The 17,479-nt window shown below is 47.9% G+C and overlaps 1 protein-coding gene across 2 annotated transcripts in view; it reads left to right on the top strand.

The window, feature by feature from the left end:
* LOC115472397 (ectonucleoside triphosphate diphosphohydrolase 8-like) overlaps positions 1-17,479 on the top strand; it is a 280,150-nt gene that overhangs the window by 118,558 nt on the left and 144,113 nt on the right. For both annotated transcript variants that reach the window (XM_030206669.1, XM_030206670.1), the window contains one exon: positions 12,501-12,660. In XM_030206669.1, coding sequence (XP_030062529.1) covers positions 12,501-12,660 — 160 coding nt within the window. The remainder of the gene's footprint in view (positions 1-12,500; positions 12,661-17,479) is intronic.

Raw genomic sequence — 17,479 nt, 5'->3', positions numbered from 1 at the left:
CGTGCTCCCCCAGTTGCTAGTATTGTAAACAAGTGATTCACTTCTACCCATTCCACTCCACTCATTATTTTAAAGACCTTTATCATATATCCCCTCAGCTGTATTTTCTGCAAGCTAAATAGCCCCAGCCACTTTAGCCTTTCCTCATAGGAAAGTTGTCCCGTCCCCTTTATCATTTTTGTCGCCTTTCTCTGTACCTTTTCTAATTCCACTAGATCTTTCTTGAGATGCGGTGACCAGAATTGCACACAGTATTCGAGGTACGGTCGCACCATGGAGCAATACAAAGGCATTATAACATCCTCATTTTTGTTTTCCATTTCTTTCTTATTAATACCTAACATTATATTTGTTTTCTTAGCCGCCACTGCACACTGAGCAGAGGGTTTCAACGAATCATCAACAATGACACCTAGATACTTTTCCTGGTCAGTGATTCCTAATGTGGAACCTTGCATCATATAGCTATAGTTCGGGTTCCTCTTTCCCACATGCATCACTTTGCACTTGCTCACATTAAACGTCATCTGCCATTTGGATTCCCAGTCTTGTAAGGTCCTCTTTTAAGTTTTCACAATCCTCTTGCAATTTAACAACTTTGAATGACTCTGTGACCAGGGCCACCGAGAGTGGGGGACAGGGGGGACAAAATTCCCCGTGCCCAGGCCTCCAACGGGGGCCCGGTGCCGCAGTCCCCGGTCTCACCCACCCGCCCTCGGCTTCGTCGATCGTCCGCCACCGGGCCCCCTGCATTCAAATTGGCAGCACCGCGGCCTCACCTCCCTGTGAAAGCGCAAGATCGCCTCTCTTCGGGCCTTCCCTTCCTGTGTCCCGATCTTGTCTGATGTAACTTCCTGTTTCCGTGAGGGCGGGACACAGGGAGGGAAGGCCCGAAGGGAGGCAATCTTGCACTTTCACAGAGAGGTGAGGCCGCGGCTCTGCCGATTTGAATGCAGGGGGCATGGTGGCGGACGGTCGACGGAGCCGAGGGCGCGTGGGTGAGACTGGGGACTGCGGCGCCGGGCGGTGGCCTTGGGGGGCGGCGGTGGCGGGGCCCCTGGGCGGCCTTGCCCCGGGCCCTGCTCAATCTCTCGGTGGCCCTGTCTGTTACATCAGCAAATTTAATTACCTCACTAGTTACTCTCATCTCTAGGTCATTTATAAATATGTTAAAAAGCAGTGGTCTCAGCACAGACCCCTGGGGAGCCCCACTATCTACCCTTCTCCATTGAGAATACTGATCATTTAACCCTACTCTCTGTTTTCTATCTTTTAACCAGTTTTTAATCCACGATAGAACACTACCTCCTATCCCATGATTCTCCAATTTCCTCTGAAGTCTGTCAAGAGGTACTTTGTCAAACGCCTTTTGAAAATCCAGATAACACAATATCAGCCAGCTCACCTTTATCCACATGTTTGTTAATCCCTTCAAAGAAATGAAGTAGATTGGTCAGGCAAGATTTGCCTTCACTAAATCCATGTTGGCTTTGTCTCAATTCATGCTTTTGAATATGCTCTAATTTTTGTTCTGGACATGTGCTGGACTTGGAGGATATGGAGATGAAGATGTGCTGGATATAGTGGAGTACAGAGATGGAGATGTGCTGTATAGGGGAGGGGGTGCATGGCGATGGAGATGTGCTGGACATGGTGGGGGGTAGGAAGGAAGATAAATGGAGATATACTGGACCTGCTAGGATGGGGGGACAAGAGGAGACAGAGGGAGACTGGACTGGAGGAGGGGAAGAGAAGGGGAGAGATGCTGGACCCATGGAGGGAAGACAGGAGGGAGAAACCAGATACTGGATTGGGGGAACAAAACAGAAAGAAAGGGAAAAACGCAGGACCCAGGGTTTGGTGTGTGGGAGGAAGGGAAGGGAAAAGGGAGAGACAGGGCACAGAGAAGAGGTGGTGGACTTTGGTCCTGGGGAACTGAGTTCAATTCCCACTTCAGGCACAGGCAGCTCCTTGTGACTTTGGGCAAGTCACTTAACCCTCCATTGCCCCATGTAAGCCGCATTGAGCCTGCCATGAGTGGGAAAGCGCGGGGTACAAATGTAACAAAAAAAAAAAGAAGAGATGCTGAGAATGGAGTAAGCATAAGTATAGGAATACAGAGGGGTGGGATAGGGACAGAGAGGGTCGATGCTGAATATTAGGGGATGATAGGGTCACTGAGAGGTTAGATGCTGAACATAGGGGGGAGGATAGGAGTGGGGACAGGACAGATAGGGACACAGAGGGAAGATGGAGAGAGAAGAAATGTCAAAAGTACAGGAGATCCTGGAAAGACGAGAAGAACTGAGAAAAGCAGAAGATATACTTGGACCTACAAATGCTCAGATTGCAAAGTAGGGAAAAAAGTATTTTATTTTGAATTTATTAATTGGAATATGTCAGCTTTGGAACTGTGCATCTCTCATATCTTGCATTTCAGTTTCTATTTTTCTAGTATTACTGTATATGCAAGTCTGACTTTTTGAAGTTTACAGTTTTTGTCTTCATATCTCTATTACTGATCTGTGGTGGTCCCTTGGTTCATATTTGTTGAGGGCCTATCTGTGTTTTGCGTGTGTGACCAAGATGCTGTATTCTGCTAGCATGTAGTTTCTGTGTAGAGATCTCTAGCAGTCCCGTTTGTTCTGCTTTCTCTCTAGATGATGTATTGGTGTTTAGGGGCCCAGTGTAATGTTTAAAGTGCTTCCTTTTCACAGATAAGGTTGTTGATCTTTGAGTCCTAGGAGTTAGTGCTACAAGTCTGTGCATAGTGTTTTCCAGTGGAGGGACTGTGTGTTGGTCTTAGTGAAGGGACATGAAAACTTCAATATATAATTTTAATTTTTGTTATATCATTAGACAGTGTTTGTGAAAGAATCCTAGAACATGTGGCAGTTTTTTCATCTTAGATGGCAACTCTAGAATGGACAGTTGGTTGTAGAGGGGTGGATGGGAGAAGAATGCAATAGTAGATGTGACAAGGGACTTGGGGTGGGGCCATGGGAGTGGGACAAGAGAAGGGTACAGATGAAGCAAGGGACAGGTTTCAGGTTTTTCTCTGTTAAAAAGTTGGCAACCAACCCACCCCCCAAACCCTACACTACCCAGCCCTAGCCCAAATATAAACCCTCTCTCTCCTCCAGTTCTACAGCACTCTCTCTCTCTCTCTCTCTCTCTCTCTCTCTCTCAAACATTCTTCATTACTTCTTACTCTATCCACCCATCTCTCTGTTATAGCCTGATAGGAAACAACACACTCCTTCCATTTGGCCAGTGATGATCCCTCTTGTACTCTTTTACATAGTAATATGGTAATCAACACCATATAAAGATCAGTAGGGCCCATCTAGTCTGTCCAGGAATGTGGTTAGAGTTGTACTTCCTACTCCATGAAGGTTACCCCCTTCTATGCCTTGTTGTACCTTCTGCTCCCTGCAGTTTACTCCCTCTTCATGCTCACTTCAGCCATGCAAGCTGATGACGTCTTGTCAGTTCATCTTCTTCTCTTTCATACAATATTCTTTCTCTTCCATGGGAGCTGTAAGCAATATGAAATGTCAGCCATGGATGGTGGGTGTTGCTTTCTCTTGGGGCTTCTGGCTATGGCTCACCATGAAGACCTGACTGGGGAGTGCTGTGGTGGTGCCCGGCTGCTGTCTTTTTTTGGGACTCCTTTATAGGGTCAGGTGCATGATGAAGAAAAGGTGACTGAAGCAAAGTGCAGATGCACACTGTCATATGCCTCCTTTCCCTTTCCTCCTCAACTGCCAGGACAGAGAAGTCTGGAAACCAGACCAGACCTAGCCTTCCACTATTTATTAATCTATATGTAGGAGTGCAGTGGGTCAGTTCTTCCTTTGATGTATCATGTTATTTGCTAGACTGACCTTTAACCCCCATGAAATTAATTTTCTTAGCCATCTTTGTCATCCTGAATCTAATTTGAAACAAGGTCATGTCTCACTGCACCATGACCTGTAGTTTTCAGTTAATAAATGTTGAAGAGAAAGGGCTAAATGAGAATATACAGATTACGTCTACAATATGTATGTAACCTTTGTTTGTTTGACAAGCATCAGGGTGGATTACTTTTAGCAAATTTTAAGAGTTTTTAATAGGGAGGGCAGAGCAGGGACCAGCTTGAATTAGAAGGCTGACTGACACTGAAATGCGGTCAGATAGTTCTGTCCTTCCTCTGAATAATATAGTCCAGGACAAAATGTAAGTTTTGAACCAAAAGCTTAACTGTAATTTGGATTCCTCAGGCAAAACTTGGTATTATGCTTAGTAACAACTATTATAGTGACTGGATAGTCCAACTAGTGCACTGAAGAAAAGGAGGAGTGGGGAAACAATAATAGAGCCTACTCAGCTGCTGCACTAGTTCCCGATGGAATGTGAAATGTGGACCAGAACTAAAGAGATGGGAAAAGAAGAGGAGCAATACCAAACTCAAGCCTGAGGGATCAACAAGAAAGGGTTCTAATAACATCTACAAGGATAAAGGAACCAATAGCAGAGTCCCATCTGGGGAAATTTACACCTAACAAAGCCTTTGTGCTTGAAGGCTCAAAGAGCCCAACTAACCTTAGACTTACAGATCACCATTTGGGGAGTGGGGCCCCCATAGTAAAGAAACCTGTAAGCTCAAAGGCTATTGAAACAGTGTACATTTAGGTACAGTAGGTATTTTTGTTCCTGGAGGGCTCACAATTAAAAAAAAAAAAAACTTTACAAAGAGCTGAAGTTGGGTTTGAAACAGTATCCTCTGGTTCTCTAACCATTAGGCCACGCCTCCAATCTACATAGAGGTTTATTAAGGAGTTAATACAAAAAAATACTACCATGAATGTCCATAGTTCCTGAAGATTACACAAAGCCCAGCATCCCTTGTCAGTTTTACATTTGGGGGAGGGGGTGGATACCAACCACTGGGGAATTAAGGGGGTGGCTTCTCTTAATCCCTCCAGTGGAGAGCTGCTCAATCGGAGCACTTTTCTGTTACTTGGATGTGCTGGGTACTAGGTCTAAATATCAAAGTTCATATTTCTGGACATAGATTTTTTTTCCGTTCTGAAAGGGGCCCTCTCTAGCCCTACCCAAAACATTCCAAGACCACACCCCGTGCCATAAGGACATACTGCATTTTGGATTTATAAAATCAGGATTTGGATATACATGCAATATGGATGTCTAAATGCTGGTTTCCAGATGTGCAAAACACAAATAGAGCTCTAAAATAAGGGCCATAGTCTCTCAGTAGGTTTCTTTCAGGATCCTATCTCTGGGTGGAAGTTCCTGATCCAGTCCTTGTTTAGTTGCACACTGTCTGAGGGCCCTCACCCCAGATGGTGATCTGAACTGTAAGTCCTTTATTCTAATTAGTAAGGCTCTTTGAGCATCCAAACACAAAGGCATTGTTAAGTGTAAAATATTCCCAGACGGGATTCTGCTGTTGGTTCCTTTATCCATGTATAGATGTTATAGGGCTTCTTCCTGTCCCCTCATGCTCGTTCAGGCTTAATCTTGGTACTGCTCCTCTTCTTCTTCTCCTGTGAAAGCAGTGGAGGTAGTCTGGTATCACCAGAACCCAGTGCACTGGTTAAGTTACTGTTTCCTCTTTCTTCCTTTCTTCAGGGCTGGTCTTAGGCAGGGGCGACAGGGGCGGTCACACAGAGCCTCGTGCTCCCAGGGGCCCCATGGCAGCCTTAGCATCTCCCTCCCGCTCCCTGCTTCAGCCATCATTGTCGTCTCCTGTTCTCAATCTAAGCATCTTGATCAGCTCTCTCCTACTCCCTTTCAGCTCCCTGCAGTGCTGCCTTCTTCAACCAGACCGTCGGCAGCATCAGTGAGGTAAGCACGCTACCTTTGGAGGCCCGGAAGCTTTCTCTTTGCTGCAATTTCCTGTCCCGCATAGGCAGGACACTGCAACAGAAGGAGAGCTTCAGAGACTGCCGAAGGCAGTGTGCTTACCTCACTGATGCTGCTGGCGGCCCAGAAAATTGAAGAAGGCAGCGGTGCTGCAAGCCAGAGCTAAGAGGAGAGAGCTGAAGGCAGTTAGATTGAGACGGCCATTGAAGCCCATGAAGTTGGTCTCCCTCTCTTCCATGCACCCCTCATCCCTGTTCACTCAAAGCAAGCAAACCTATGAGCTGCTGTATCCATGTTGTCGTTCTTTATTTTTGGTAGCATTTTTATTGGACCTTACTTATATTTTCAAAGATGCCGTCTACTTATGCAGCATTCAGATGTACACAGAGGAAGGTAAAATTATGTATCATACCTGATAATTTTCTTTCCATTAATCATAGCTGATCAATTCATAGACTGGTGGGTTGTGTCCATCTACCAGCAGGTAGAGATAGAGAGCAATCCTTTTGCCTCCCTATATGTGGTCATGGGCTGCCGGAAACTCCTCAGTATGTCGATATCAAAGCTCCATCCGCAGGACTCAGCACTTAGAGAATTACACCCACAAAGGGACACTCTGCCCAGCTCACCACCACCGAAACGGGGGAGGGGAATTAACCCAGCTCATCCCCACACAAGTGGGGGAGGGGAATCCGTCCAGCTCATCCCCATGGAGCGGGGGAGGGACACCACCCCGCCGATGCGGGGGGATCTGGCTTATCCTGCAACCGCAACCGCGGGAGGAGCTGACTGACCCTAACACCGCCGAAGCGGGAGGGGTACAAAGCTGCCCTACAGCCGCACGAAGCGGGAGGGAGCGCCGGCAGAATTTAGGTCTCAATCCAGCCCCGTAAAACGGAGGGGAGAGGAATGCAGCAGCTCACTGTAACACAAAATCGTCTCAACTCCTGAAGAATCCAATTGAAAAAACTTGAACACGAAGTCCTCCTGAACAGGAACTGAAGACTAAACTGGAACCTGAAATGCAACCAGAATAAAAACAGTACAGATATCTGGGAGGGGCTATGGATTGATCAGCTATGATTAATGGAAAGAAAATTATCAGGTATGATACATAATTTTACCTTCCATATCATCATGCTGATCAATCCATAGACTGGTGGGATGTACCGAAGCAGTACTCACCCAGGGCGGGACATAGAAATCCCTGACCGCAACACTGAAGCTCCAAACCGGGCCTCTGCCCGAGCAGCCACAGTCAAGCGGTAATGCCTGGAGAAGGTATGAGCCGATGCCCAAGTTGCCGCCTTGCAAATCTCTTCCAAGGAGACGGACTCGGCCTCCGCCATCGAGGCCGCCTGAGCTCTAGTGGAGTGAGCCTTCAGCCGGATAGGCGGCACCTTCCCCGTGGCCACATAAGCCGCTGCAATGGCTTCCTTGACCCATCTTGCCACTGTAGGCTTAGCAGCCTGCAAACAGGACAAACAGATGATCCGACTTCCGGAAATCATTGGTCACTTCCAAGTATCTGATGATGACTCGTCTCGCATCTAGATATTTGAGAGCAGAGTACTCCTCTGGGTAGTCCTCCCTACGAAAGGATGGGAGACAGAGCTGCTGATTCACATGGAAGCGAGAAACAATCTTGGGCAGGAAGGAAGGCACTGTGCGAATAGACACTCCTGCCTCAGTGAACTGCAGAAAGGGCTCTCGACATGATAGCGCCTGGAGCTCGGAAACTCTTCTGGCTGAAGTGATAGCCACCAAAAAGACTGCTTTCAACGTCAGGTCTTTCAGAGATGCCCTCGACAAGGGTTCCAAAGGCGGCTTCTGCAAGGCTCTTAGCACTAGATTGAGATTCCACGCAGGTACCACTGAGTGCAGAGGAGGGCGCAGGTGATTAACTCCCTTGAGAAAGCGCACCACATCTGGCTGCGAAGCCAGGGAAGCACCCTTCAGGCGGCCCCTGAAGCAAGCCAGAGCCGCTACCTGGACTTTAAGGGAACTGAGCGACAGGCCTTTCTCCAGACCTTCTTGCAGGAACGCCAACACTGAAGAAATTGGAGCAGTGAAGGGAGAAAGGGAGTCTGCCTCACATCACGATGCAAAGGTACGCCAAACCCTGGCGTAAGCAGTAGAAGTAGAGCGCTTCCTCGCTCTCAGCATAGTGGCGATGACCTTGTCTGAGAAGCCTTTCTTCCTCAGACACTGCCGCTCAATAGCCAGGCCGTAAGACCAAAGGGGGAGGGATCCTCCATCACCACGGGACCCTGATGCAACAGGCCCTGCTCCGCTGGCAGTCGCAGAGGTCCATTCACTGAGAGCCTGATCAAGTCCGCATACCAGGGACGTCTGGGCCAGTCCGGACCCACCAGGATTACCCGTCCCGGATGCTTTGCCACCCGGTCTAGTACCCTGCCCATCATGGGCCAGGGCGGGAACACATAGAGAAGCTCCTGTGTCGGCCACTGTTGGAGAAGAGCATCTACTCCCAGAGATCGAGGGTCCCGTCCTCTGCTGAAAAAGCGCGGCACTTGGCAATTGGCCGATGACACCATCAGGTCTAGGCTCGGCTGGCCCCAGTGCTTCGTGATGTCCAAGAACGCCTGAGCCGATAGCTGCCACTCTCCGGAATCCAAGGTATGGCGACTGAGAAAGTCCGCCTTGACATTCATGACTCCAGCAATGTGGGCTGCCGACAGCTGTTCCAGGTTCGCTTCCGCCCACTGGCATAGATTCATGGCCTCCTTGGCTAGAGGGGCGCTCTTGGTACCTCCCTGGCGATTGACATAGGCCACAGCCGTGGCATTGTCCGACAGGACCCGTACTGGCTTCAACGCCAGTACCGGGAGAAACTCCAAAAGCGCCAACCGAATGGCTCTGAGTTCCAGGAGGTTGATAGACCACTTTGCCTCTGCAGGAGACCAGAGCCCCTGCGCTGTCCTTCCCAAGCAGTGGGCTCCCCAGCCCGTCAAAGAGGCGTCCGTCGTGACGACAACCCACTCCGGGGTCAAAAGAGGCATCCCTGCGGACAACTTGTCTGTCCTCAGCCACCAGCTCAGCGCCTTGCGCACTGCTAGGTCCAAGGGAAGGCGCACAGCGTAATCCTCCAACACTGGAGTCCAGCGCTGCAGCAGAGAGAGTTGTAGTGGACTCATATGAGCCCTGGCCCAGGGCACTACTTCCATCGTGGCCGTCATAGAGCCCAACAGCTGCACATAGTCCCAAGCCCGAAGAGGAGAGGCTACTAGGAACTGGTCCACCTGAGCCTGAAGCTTGACAATTCGATTGTCCGGCAGGAACACTCTGCCCACTTGGGTGTCGAAACGAACTCCCAGATATTCCAGGGACTGAGTCGGGCGCAGCTGGCTTTTCTCCCAGTTGATGATCCACCCCAGGGAGCTCAGAAGAGCAATCACCCGGTCTACAGCTGTGCCGCACTCTGCATAAGAGGGGGCTCGGATCAACCAGTCGTCCAGATAAGGATGGACTTGTACTCCTTCCTTTCGTAGGAAGGCTGCGATGACCACCATTACTTTGGAGAAGGTCCGCGGAGCAGTAGCCAACCCGAACGGGAGGGCTCTGAACTGGAAGTGTCGGCCCAGGACTGCAAAACGCAGAAAGCGTTGATGAGGAGGCCAGATGGGAATATGCAGGTAAGCTTCCTTGATGTCCAAGGATGCCAGGAACTCCCCTGCCTTCACTGCCGCTATAACAGAGCGGAAAGTCTCCATTCGGAAGTGCCGAACTTTCAAGGCCCAATTGACCCCTTTGAGGTCGAGGATAGGCCGTACAGAACCTCCTTTCTTTGGTACCACAAAGTAAATGGAGTAACGTCCCTTGCCAAGCTGATCTTCTGGCACCGGAACGACCGCACCCAGGCGGATCAGATTGTCCAAAGTCTGCTGCACTGCCACAGCTTTGACCGGAGACTTGCAGGGAGAGAGTACAAACACATCTCTTAAGGGTTGGCAGAACTCTAGCTTGTAGCCGTCTCTGATGACTTCCAGCACCCAAGCGTCTGAAGTTACCCTGGTCCACTCACCCAGAAACGAGGACAGGCGTCCTCCAATCTGCACTGGGCCATGGACCAGGGCCCCGTCATTGGGTACGAGACCCTGGGGGAGGAACGGAGGAAGCACCTCAGGGACGGCGGTCTCTGCGAAAGGAATGCTGCTTGGGGGAGAAGTTCCTCTTGAAGGAAGAGGGGGCAGAGGAGCCCCACTTGCCCAGGCGATACTGATGGGCTTCCTGAAACCGTCCTTTGGAGTTACCGGGGCGAGCACTGGCCCGAGCCCTGACCTCTGGTAACCTCTTGCCCTTAGACGTGCCGAGATCGGTCACAATTTTGTCCAGCTCGACCCCAAAGAGCAGCTTGCCTTTAAAAGGCAACTTAGCCAGGCGAGACTTAGAGGCATGGTCTGCAGACCAATGCTTCAGCCAAAGCCACTGCCGCGCAGAGACTGTCTGAGCCATACCTTTAGCTGAGGCTCTCAAGACATCATACAGCAAGTCTGCCAAATAAGCTAAGCCCGATTCCAGGGCCGGCCATTCAGCCCTCAAAGAAGGATCCGAGGGGGAAGCCCGCTGCACAAATCGTCAGGCACGCCCTGGCCACATAGGAGCCGCAAACTGAGGCCTGCAAACTTAAAGCAGCCGCCTCGAAGGACGACCTTAAGGCCGCCTCCAATCTTCTGTCTTGGGCGTCGGGCCGTGCCACCTTCCACCGGCAACGCCGTTTTCTTCGTCACCGCAGTGATTAAAGAATCCACAGTAGGCCAAAGAAAGGCCTCCCATTCACCTTTAGGCAGAGGATAGAGGCGGGACATAGCCCTAGCCACTTTGAGGCTCGCTTCTGGGACATCCCATTGAGCCGAAATCAAGGTGCGCATGGCCTCATGCACGTGGAAGGTTCTAGGCGGGCGCTTCGTCCCCAGCATAATGGCGGAGCCAACAGAGGCTCCAAACTGATGCTTAACAAAGGCAATTCAGGTTTTGAAATCCCCGCATCCCCGCTAGACGCACCCACGCGGTCCAGGGAGCGAATCCTCGTGCCCTCGCCCTCCGACGCAATAAACCACATGGAGACCGAACGGGGAACCCCCTGCCCGCTATAAAAAGGTAAAATTACCTGCTTCTCGCTCCGAGCTGTCCCAGTGAGCAGCTGCAATAAACGTTGAAATAAATGTTGAAATAAACGCCCTTAAAGACGTCCAAAATTTTTTTTTTTTTACGGAGCCAGCAGGAGGGGGGAGAAAAGGAGGGACCTGGCACCACCAGGTTTGCACTTGCTCAAGAAGAGCCCTCAACCCCAGGTACTCAACAAAACCTAAAAATTAGGCTTGGAGACCTAGCCAGAGCTGCTGCTGTGTGTGACCACCACCTGCTGAGATAGAGAACATACTGAGGAGTTTCCGGCAGCACATATAGGGAGGCAAAAGGATTGCTCTCTATCTCCACCTGCTGGTAGATGGACACAACCCACCAGTCTATGGATTGATCAGCATGATGATATGGAAGTATTGGTTTCATCTGATTAGTTCTAAATTGTAATTATTGTGTCATTTGGAGGGGATGGTTATAGGGATTCATTTTATCCTGATGTTTTCACCTAGTAAACAGTCACTAAAACAGACATTATGAATATCAGGTGCTTAACAATCAGACTTACTATATATAAGTACAGTTTAAAAAATAATGAATTAGGTTGAGACCTGGGAACATTAACATCTTTTTTTTCCTGTGCCTACATCAAAAGAAAAAGATGGCATGTGGGAACTTGCTCCTTTTGTTTTGTGGAATGTAGTGATGTATTTTAAAAATGCACTTCCTTTTTTTATTACTACTATTTCACAGAGAAGGTACTGAGGGAAGGGTTTCCTTCATGCAGAACTGTCCAGAGTCAGTCTAAATGTACCAACATTGTCCAGTTCAGCACACTATTAGCCGTCAAGTTCATACAACGTTAACTATGTTGAGTGGAAAATAAATCTGTTGGCTCAAGCTGCTTGCTATGTGAATATTCAATCACTGTTTCAATTTTTGCTACCAAGTATTACATATTAAGGGCATTTGTTTTAATTTATTTATACAGTCCTTACATGCACATGGTTTTGCTTTTTAAACCTAAAGGTTTCCTATGATAGCATTGTGCTTATTTGAATTAGTTTTTCTGTACAAGTTTTGCTTGATTTGTCTTTGTCTTCATTTGAAATAAAAAATGTTTTAAAAACTCTTGTCAACAAGGGGTGGGGCTAGGTGGGAGCAGGGGGCTCCACCGAACTGGTCTGCACAGGCCCCATAATTGCTAAGACCAGCCCTGCTTTTTTCAGTGCACTGGCTGGGCTAGTCAGTCACTTGCTTCCCTTTCTTCACTGGTATAGTTGCCAGTGAGCAGGAGCCAAAGACAAAAAAAATTCCCCCTGGGCTAGGAATTTATATTACTCTAGTCTTACCCTCTCTGTGGTGACTCCCTCTATCCTGTCAATTAAGGGCTATCCCTTATTCCAGAAATGTCAGGGTAAGGAAGAGGACATTAGAGCCATTAGAGATCTCTGCAAGTCCTCGTGGGATCAGAACCTTAGGCTATCTACATAAATTTTAGGACGTACCTTTTTTTTTTCATGCAGGATGAAAAATAGCACCAAAGCAGAACAAGTCTTAGAAGAGGTCACTAAGACGATCAGAGAATACCCTCTGGATTTCCAGGAAGCTCGGATCCTTACAGGAAATGAGGAAGGATCCCTGGGCTGGATCACAAGCAATTATCTCCTTGAAAACTTCATCAAGGTCAGTGGAAAGGTCATCAATAACCGAGTGAAAAAGTATGTTGAGATTGTCAACTGGCTCAGTTACATATGTGGATCTATTTAGGAACTACCTTTAAAACATCAGCTGATATAAATGATTATGATGTCTTTTTTTTCTGTTTAAGTATTTAGTGCAAATTAGATTTAATGCAAATCTTTTCCTTTAATATCATAGAGCAAGTTACAGTTACTACTACTACTACTTGACATTTCTAAAGCGCTACTAGGGTTACGCAGCGCTGTACAATTTAACATGGAAGGACAGTCCCTGCTCAAGGAGCTTACAATCTAAAAGACAGGTGTACAAGCTAAAAACAAGTATAGAGTCCATCTGATAGGGAATACTATATTGTACAAAAGGTTAGGTGCCGAAAGCAGCATTGAAGAGGTGAGTTTTAAGCAGAGATTTGAAAATGGGTAGGGAGGGGGCTTGGCGTAGGGGTTGAGGAAGATTGTTCCATGCAGTGGGCGAGGCAAGGCAGAATGAGCGGAGCCTGGAGTTGGCAGTGGTGGAGAAGGGAACTGAAAGTTAATTTGACACTTCACTGTCTCCAGAGGGCTAACGATCTAAAGGATAGATGTACCAACCCACATTATTACTATTTAATGCAAAATCAAATATTATTGAGACCTATTTGCTAATAACATATGTTGTTTATTTATTGCATTTGTATCCCACATTTTCCCACCTATTGATAGGTTCAATGTGGCTTACATGATTCATTGGTAAATTGGTTACAGAATGTATCGAACAAGGTTACAGTTTATGTGAAACACTAAGAATCTGTAGAAAAGTCATAGCATTTTGAATTGAACCAGGTTAGAAATTGTATGGATCAATGAGATTATCATGTGTCCTGATAGTGACTGGTTAGTGGATTTAATTTGGTATCAGAAGGTGCGTTAAATGTTTGGGTTTAGGTTGATCGACAAGAAGCTTGTGCTCTTTATGTTCACTGTCATATTTATTAATGAAGCAGTTTGGTAACCTGGATGATTAAGTTGGTTCAGTGGGTATGAACTTCCTGAAAAGGTGGGCCTTCAGATGTTTTCAGAAGATAAGATAATTTTCTTTGAGAGTTAGGTCTTTTGGTAGTGTATTCCAAATTTTGGTGCTGACATAGGAGAAGCTGGATGCATAGGTTGATTTGTATTTAAAACCTTTACATGTTGGGAAGCGGAGGGTTGGGTACGATATCGCTGATTTATTTTGTATTACTTCCTCCCGTTTCTTAGCCCTCACAGGAAGGGGGGAAGCATAGGAAAATAATAATAAGAAAGAGAACTTAGACTCCATTAGGCGCAGCCAATAATTACCTTTATTAGCATCTCACAGAGCCAAAACTACAAAATAGTTCTCCCCCTGGAGCAGGTTGCCAATCAGCAGTGCACATCCTGAAAGACAAGGTCTGCTCAGCTAATACTGCCCCGGACATCACATATATACTGTTACAAGTTACATTTTCCCAGAAATCATGTGATTTCCCATAAACCAGAACCATTAGGTAGCCTTATACCATATATGGATTGGTCATGTATTCTATCAGTCTCTCCTGATATGTTTGCACGTGAACAGTCGGTGGCCATTGATTAATTACTTATGAGTTCTGTGTCAGTTCTGCGTGCACAGCCAGAACAATACCCTTGTGTCCTCTCTCTGTCTATCTGCCTTAGCCCTCACACTGTGTCCTCAGCCTGTCAGCAACTGCCAAGGTTACATCCACCTTATATGAAAAACATACTCAGCTTGCAAATTAAATGTTATGAAGTGTCAGTTCTCAGCTCCTGAGAAAGCAATGCTGAGTTAGTAGGCTAACATGTGAGAACCAAACTGAGCAAAGTACAGGCCTTAGGCCTAGCCCTTAGGAACAGTTCAAGCATAGAAAGGCATATACAATTTGTATTCCGGATTGGTAGGTCTATTAGATTGATCATGTAGCCTGGAGAGAGGCCGAAGATGATTCTGTACACCAGCGAGCAGATCTTGAAGGCTATGCAATCCTTGATCAGTAGCTGGTGTAGTTTTTGGAGTAGGGGTTTGGTGCTTTCGAATTGGGTTTTTCCAAAGATGAGTCTAGCTGCTGTGTTTTGTGCGGTTTGTAATTTTTTTTAGGATTTGTTCTTTGCATCCTGTGTAGATTCCATTGCAATAATCCACATGGACCAGGACCATGGTTTGTATCATGTAATGAAATATGACTTTTGGGAAGTATTGTTCTCCGAGGACAAGCAGGCTTATTAATTCTCACAAGTGGGTGATGCTGATCCGCGTCGCCCGGTCCAGCATTTTGCCATAGCTAAAAGAGAGCTTTGTGAAGTGTGAGCTGCGCTTCACTGCACTTCACTGCACATGCCCTAGTGCCTGCCCGCCTGTCGCATAAATGTGGTCTCTTCAGTTCTTCTTTTTCCACACAAGAAGGTGTTTTTTCTTGTCTGCTCCTCATTCACTTGGTCTAGAGAGCTACTTTTTGTGCCTTCCAGCAATTTTTCACATCTTTGTTATTGGGCTCCTTTTATTGGAACCATTTTCCCCTTCCTTTTATTTTTCTTAGAATTGTTTTGCCTGCGTTTTAAGTTTTATTATTTTTTTCTGTCGTCATTGGGTCGCTTTCAGGCCTTGACTTCAGCTGGATCTTTCCCTTTTCTTTTTACTGTGCCTTGCCCCTTTTTCACACACCATCAAGTCATTTAATTTAGCTGACAAAGTTTTTCTATTCATGTCCACGAAGATTCCAAGTGGCTTCAAGCGCTGTACCGGGTGCAATTGGACTATCCCAGGAAAGAACATCCATTCTTGGTGTCTGCAGTGTTTAGGGACCAACCATAGCCCCGCTAACTGTGTTTTCTATCTTTGCATGAAGAACACCCAGGTTTCCCAAGAGGCTCAGTGAGAGAGGATTTTTGGAGCCAAGTCCGGTTCTTCGGCATCGGCTTCGATGTTGAGCATCGGGAGAGTCAGTAAGCATGGCTGCTTCAAAGCCCTTAGACACTGGGAGCAGTGAGGCATCAAGTGGGTCTTCACATGTCTCGAGGCCTCCTGCTGTGCAGGCCCCCTGGGACCATCCATTGTCGAACCCGACCCCGAGGTGATGTGAGGATTCAACGTTGTCCTCGTCAGCACCGAGGAACCTTGGTGACAGGCTTCGGGCGAAGGCTAAGAAGCGTCATCATCGGTCACCCTTGACATATGGTGCTGGGAGCACCGGGAGTCAATGGATTTGGCACCTGAGAAGCATCGGCGCCGGGAGGACTGCTCCCTCTCCATACAGGAGGTGCCAATGTGCCTGTCTCCAAGCAACTGAGATCCTGCTCCCGCATTGACCCGTGTTTCTACGTCTCAGCCTACACCCCAGCTTTTCCTGGTGTCAGCCCTCAATGATTGCATCTGGGCCTTGCTCCCTGAACTGCTTGTGCCTATCCTACCTCCCATTGTGGCCCCGCCTGGTCCTCAGCCTGAGGTGCAGCCTCGACACTGGGGCCACAAGTGGCCCCAGTGTCAACTGCCACCCAAGCTGGCACTCCCTCAACGTCAGTGGAGGAAGCTTTGCGAGAGTGAAGACGGGAGCCAACTTTGCTGCCGCTCTCAGGAACATGGTTCCTCGGCACCGAGGCGGGTTCGGTCTCAGCAATTCCATACTGTCCAACATCGAAGAGGAGCGCTCATGGGATTCAGAGGAGGATCCCAGATACTCTTCCTCAGATGATTCTTATGGGATTCCCTCTGAACCCTCCCCTCCACCTGAAAGGAGAAGGTCTCCACCGGAGAAACTCTCATTTCCATCTTTTGTAAAGGAAATGGCTGAGGTCATTCCATTTCCTTTGAAAGTGGAGGATGAGCCCAGAGCCAAGATGCTCGAGGTCCTGGACTATATATCTCCTCCTAAGGAGGCTGTGACTACACCTCTCCATGAGGTACTCCACGAATTCCTCATCGGGAACTGGGAGTCCCCTCTATCGGTCCCTGTCATGCCCAAGAAGATTGACACCCAGTATTGGATAAATGTTCAAAAAAAATCCGCAATCAAGCGGAGAACTCAAACGCCCCACGGGAAAACACAGATATAGGTAAAAAGTGGGATGTTTGACCACGGAAATACAAATCCTGGAGCCAATATCATAAAAACTTCTTTATTGAAGAAAAGACTCGACACAACTGTTGTGTTTCGGCCTACAGGCCTGCATCAGGAGTCTATAAAAACATAAATCAAATAAATCTTTCAAACAAATGCATATACTGTGATAACCACAGTGTCTGCCCTTACATGAGGAGGCCGCCAGAGGGCGCTCTCCCATTGAAAACCGGGAAAATGCCCATTCTGGCCAGTAGAGGGAGCTCCAGAGAGATAGCTGGAAGAGTGAGAAGAGTCTTCTGGACCCAGATCTTTCTAGAACCAGAGGGGCGAGGTCTCAAGACGTGGGGAGGTTAAGTGGACACCTCATAAATAGCTTCCTCTCAGTAGAGGAGGGAGGTTTGCCTGAAAGAGAGGAGTTTGCCCAAGGGAGAGGAGATGGGAGCCTGGAGGCCGGAATCCGGAACTGTATGTCCCGGGGCAGAGGAGGAGTGACTGTGTGTCCAAGAGGGAAAGCAGGCTGGAAATCCTGGGGTAAGAAGTCCCTGAAGTATTGGGGTGGGACTGTGTGTCCTCAGTACTGGGAAAGAACTGGGTGTTCAAGGGGAAGGACTGTGGGTCCCCAGTACTGATAATGGAACTGTGAAGGGTTTAAAAAGAACAAACAGCCGTGGGGTGGAGGATAGGACCATAAGGTTAAGGTGAATAAAGTGTGTCCTATCCAGGGGA

Source organism: Microcaecilia unicolor, chromosome 6, assembly GCF_901765095.1.
Source record: "Microcaecilia unicolor chromosome 6, aMicUni1.1, whole genome shotgun sequence".
In the NCBI taxonomy this organism is placed as follows: domain Eukaryota; kingdom Metazoa; phylum Chordata; class Amphibia; order Gymnophiona; family Siphonopidae; genus Microcaecilia; species Microcaecilia unicolor.
This window is presented reverse-complemented; position numbering and strand designations above follow the sequence as displayed.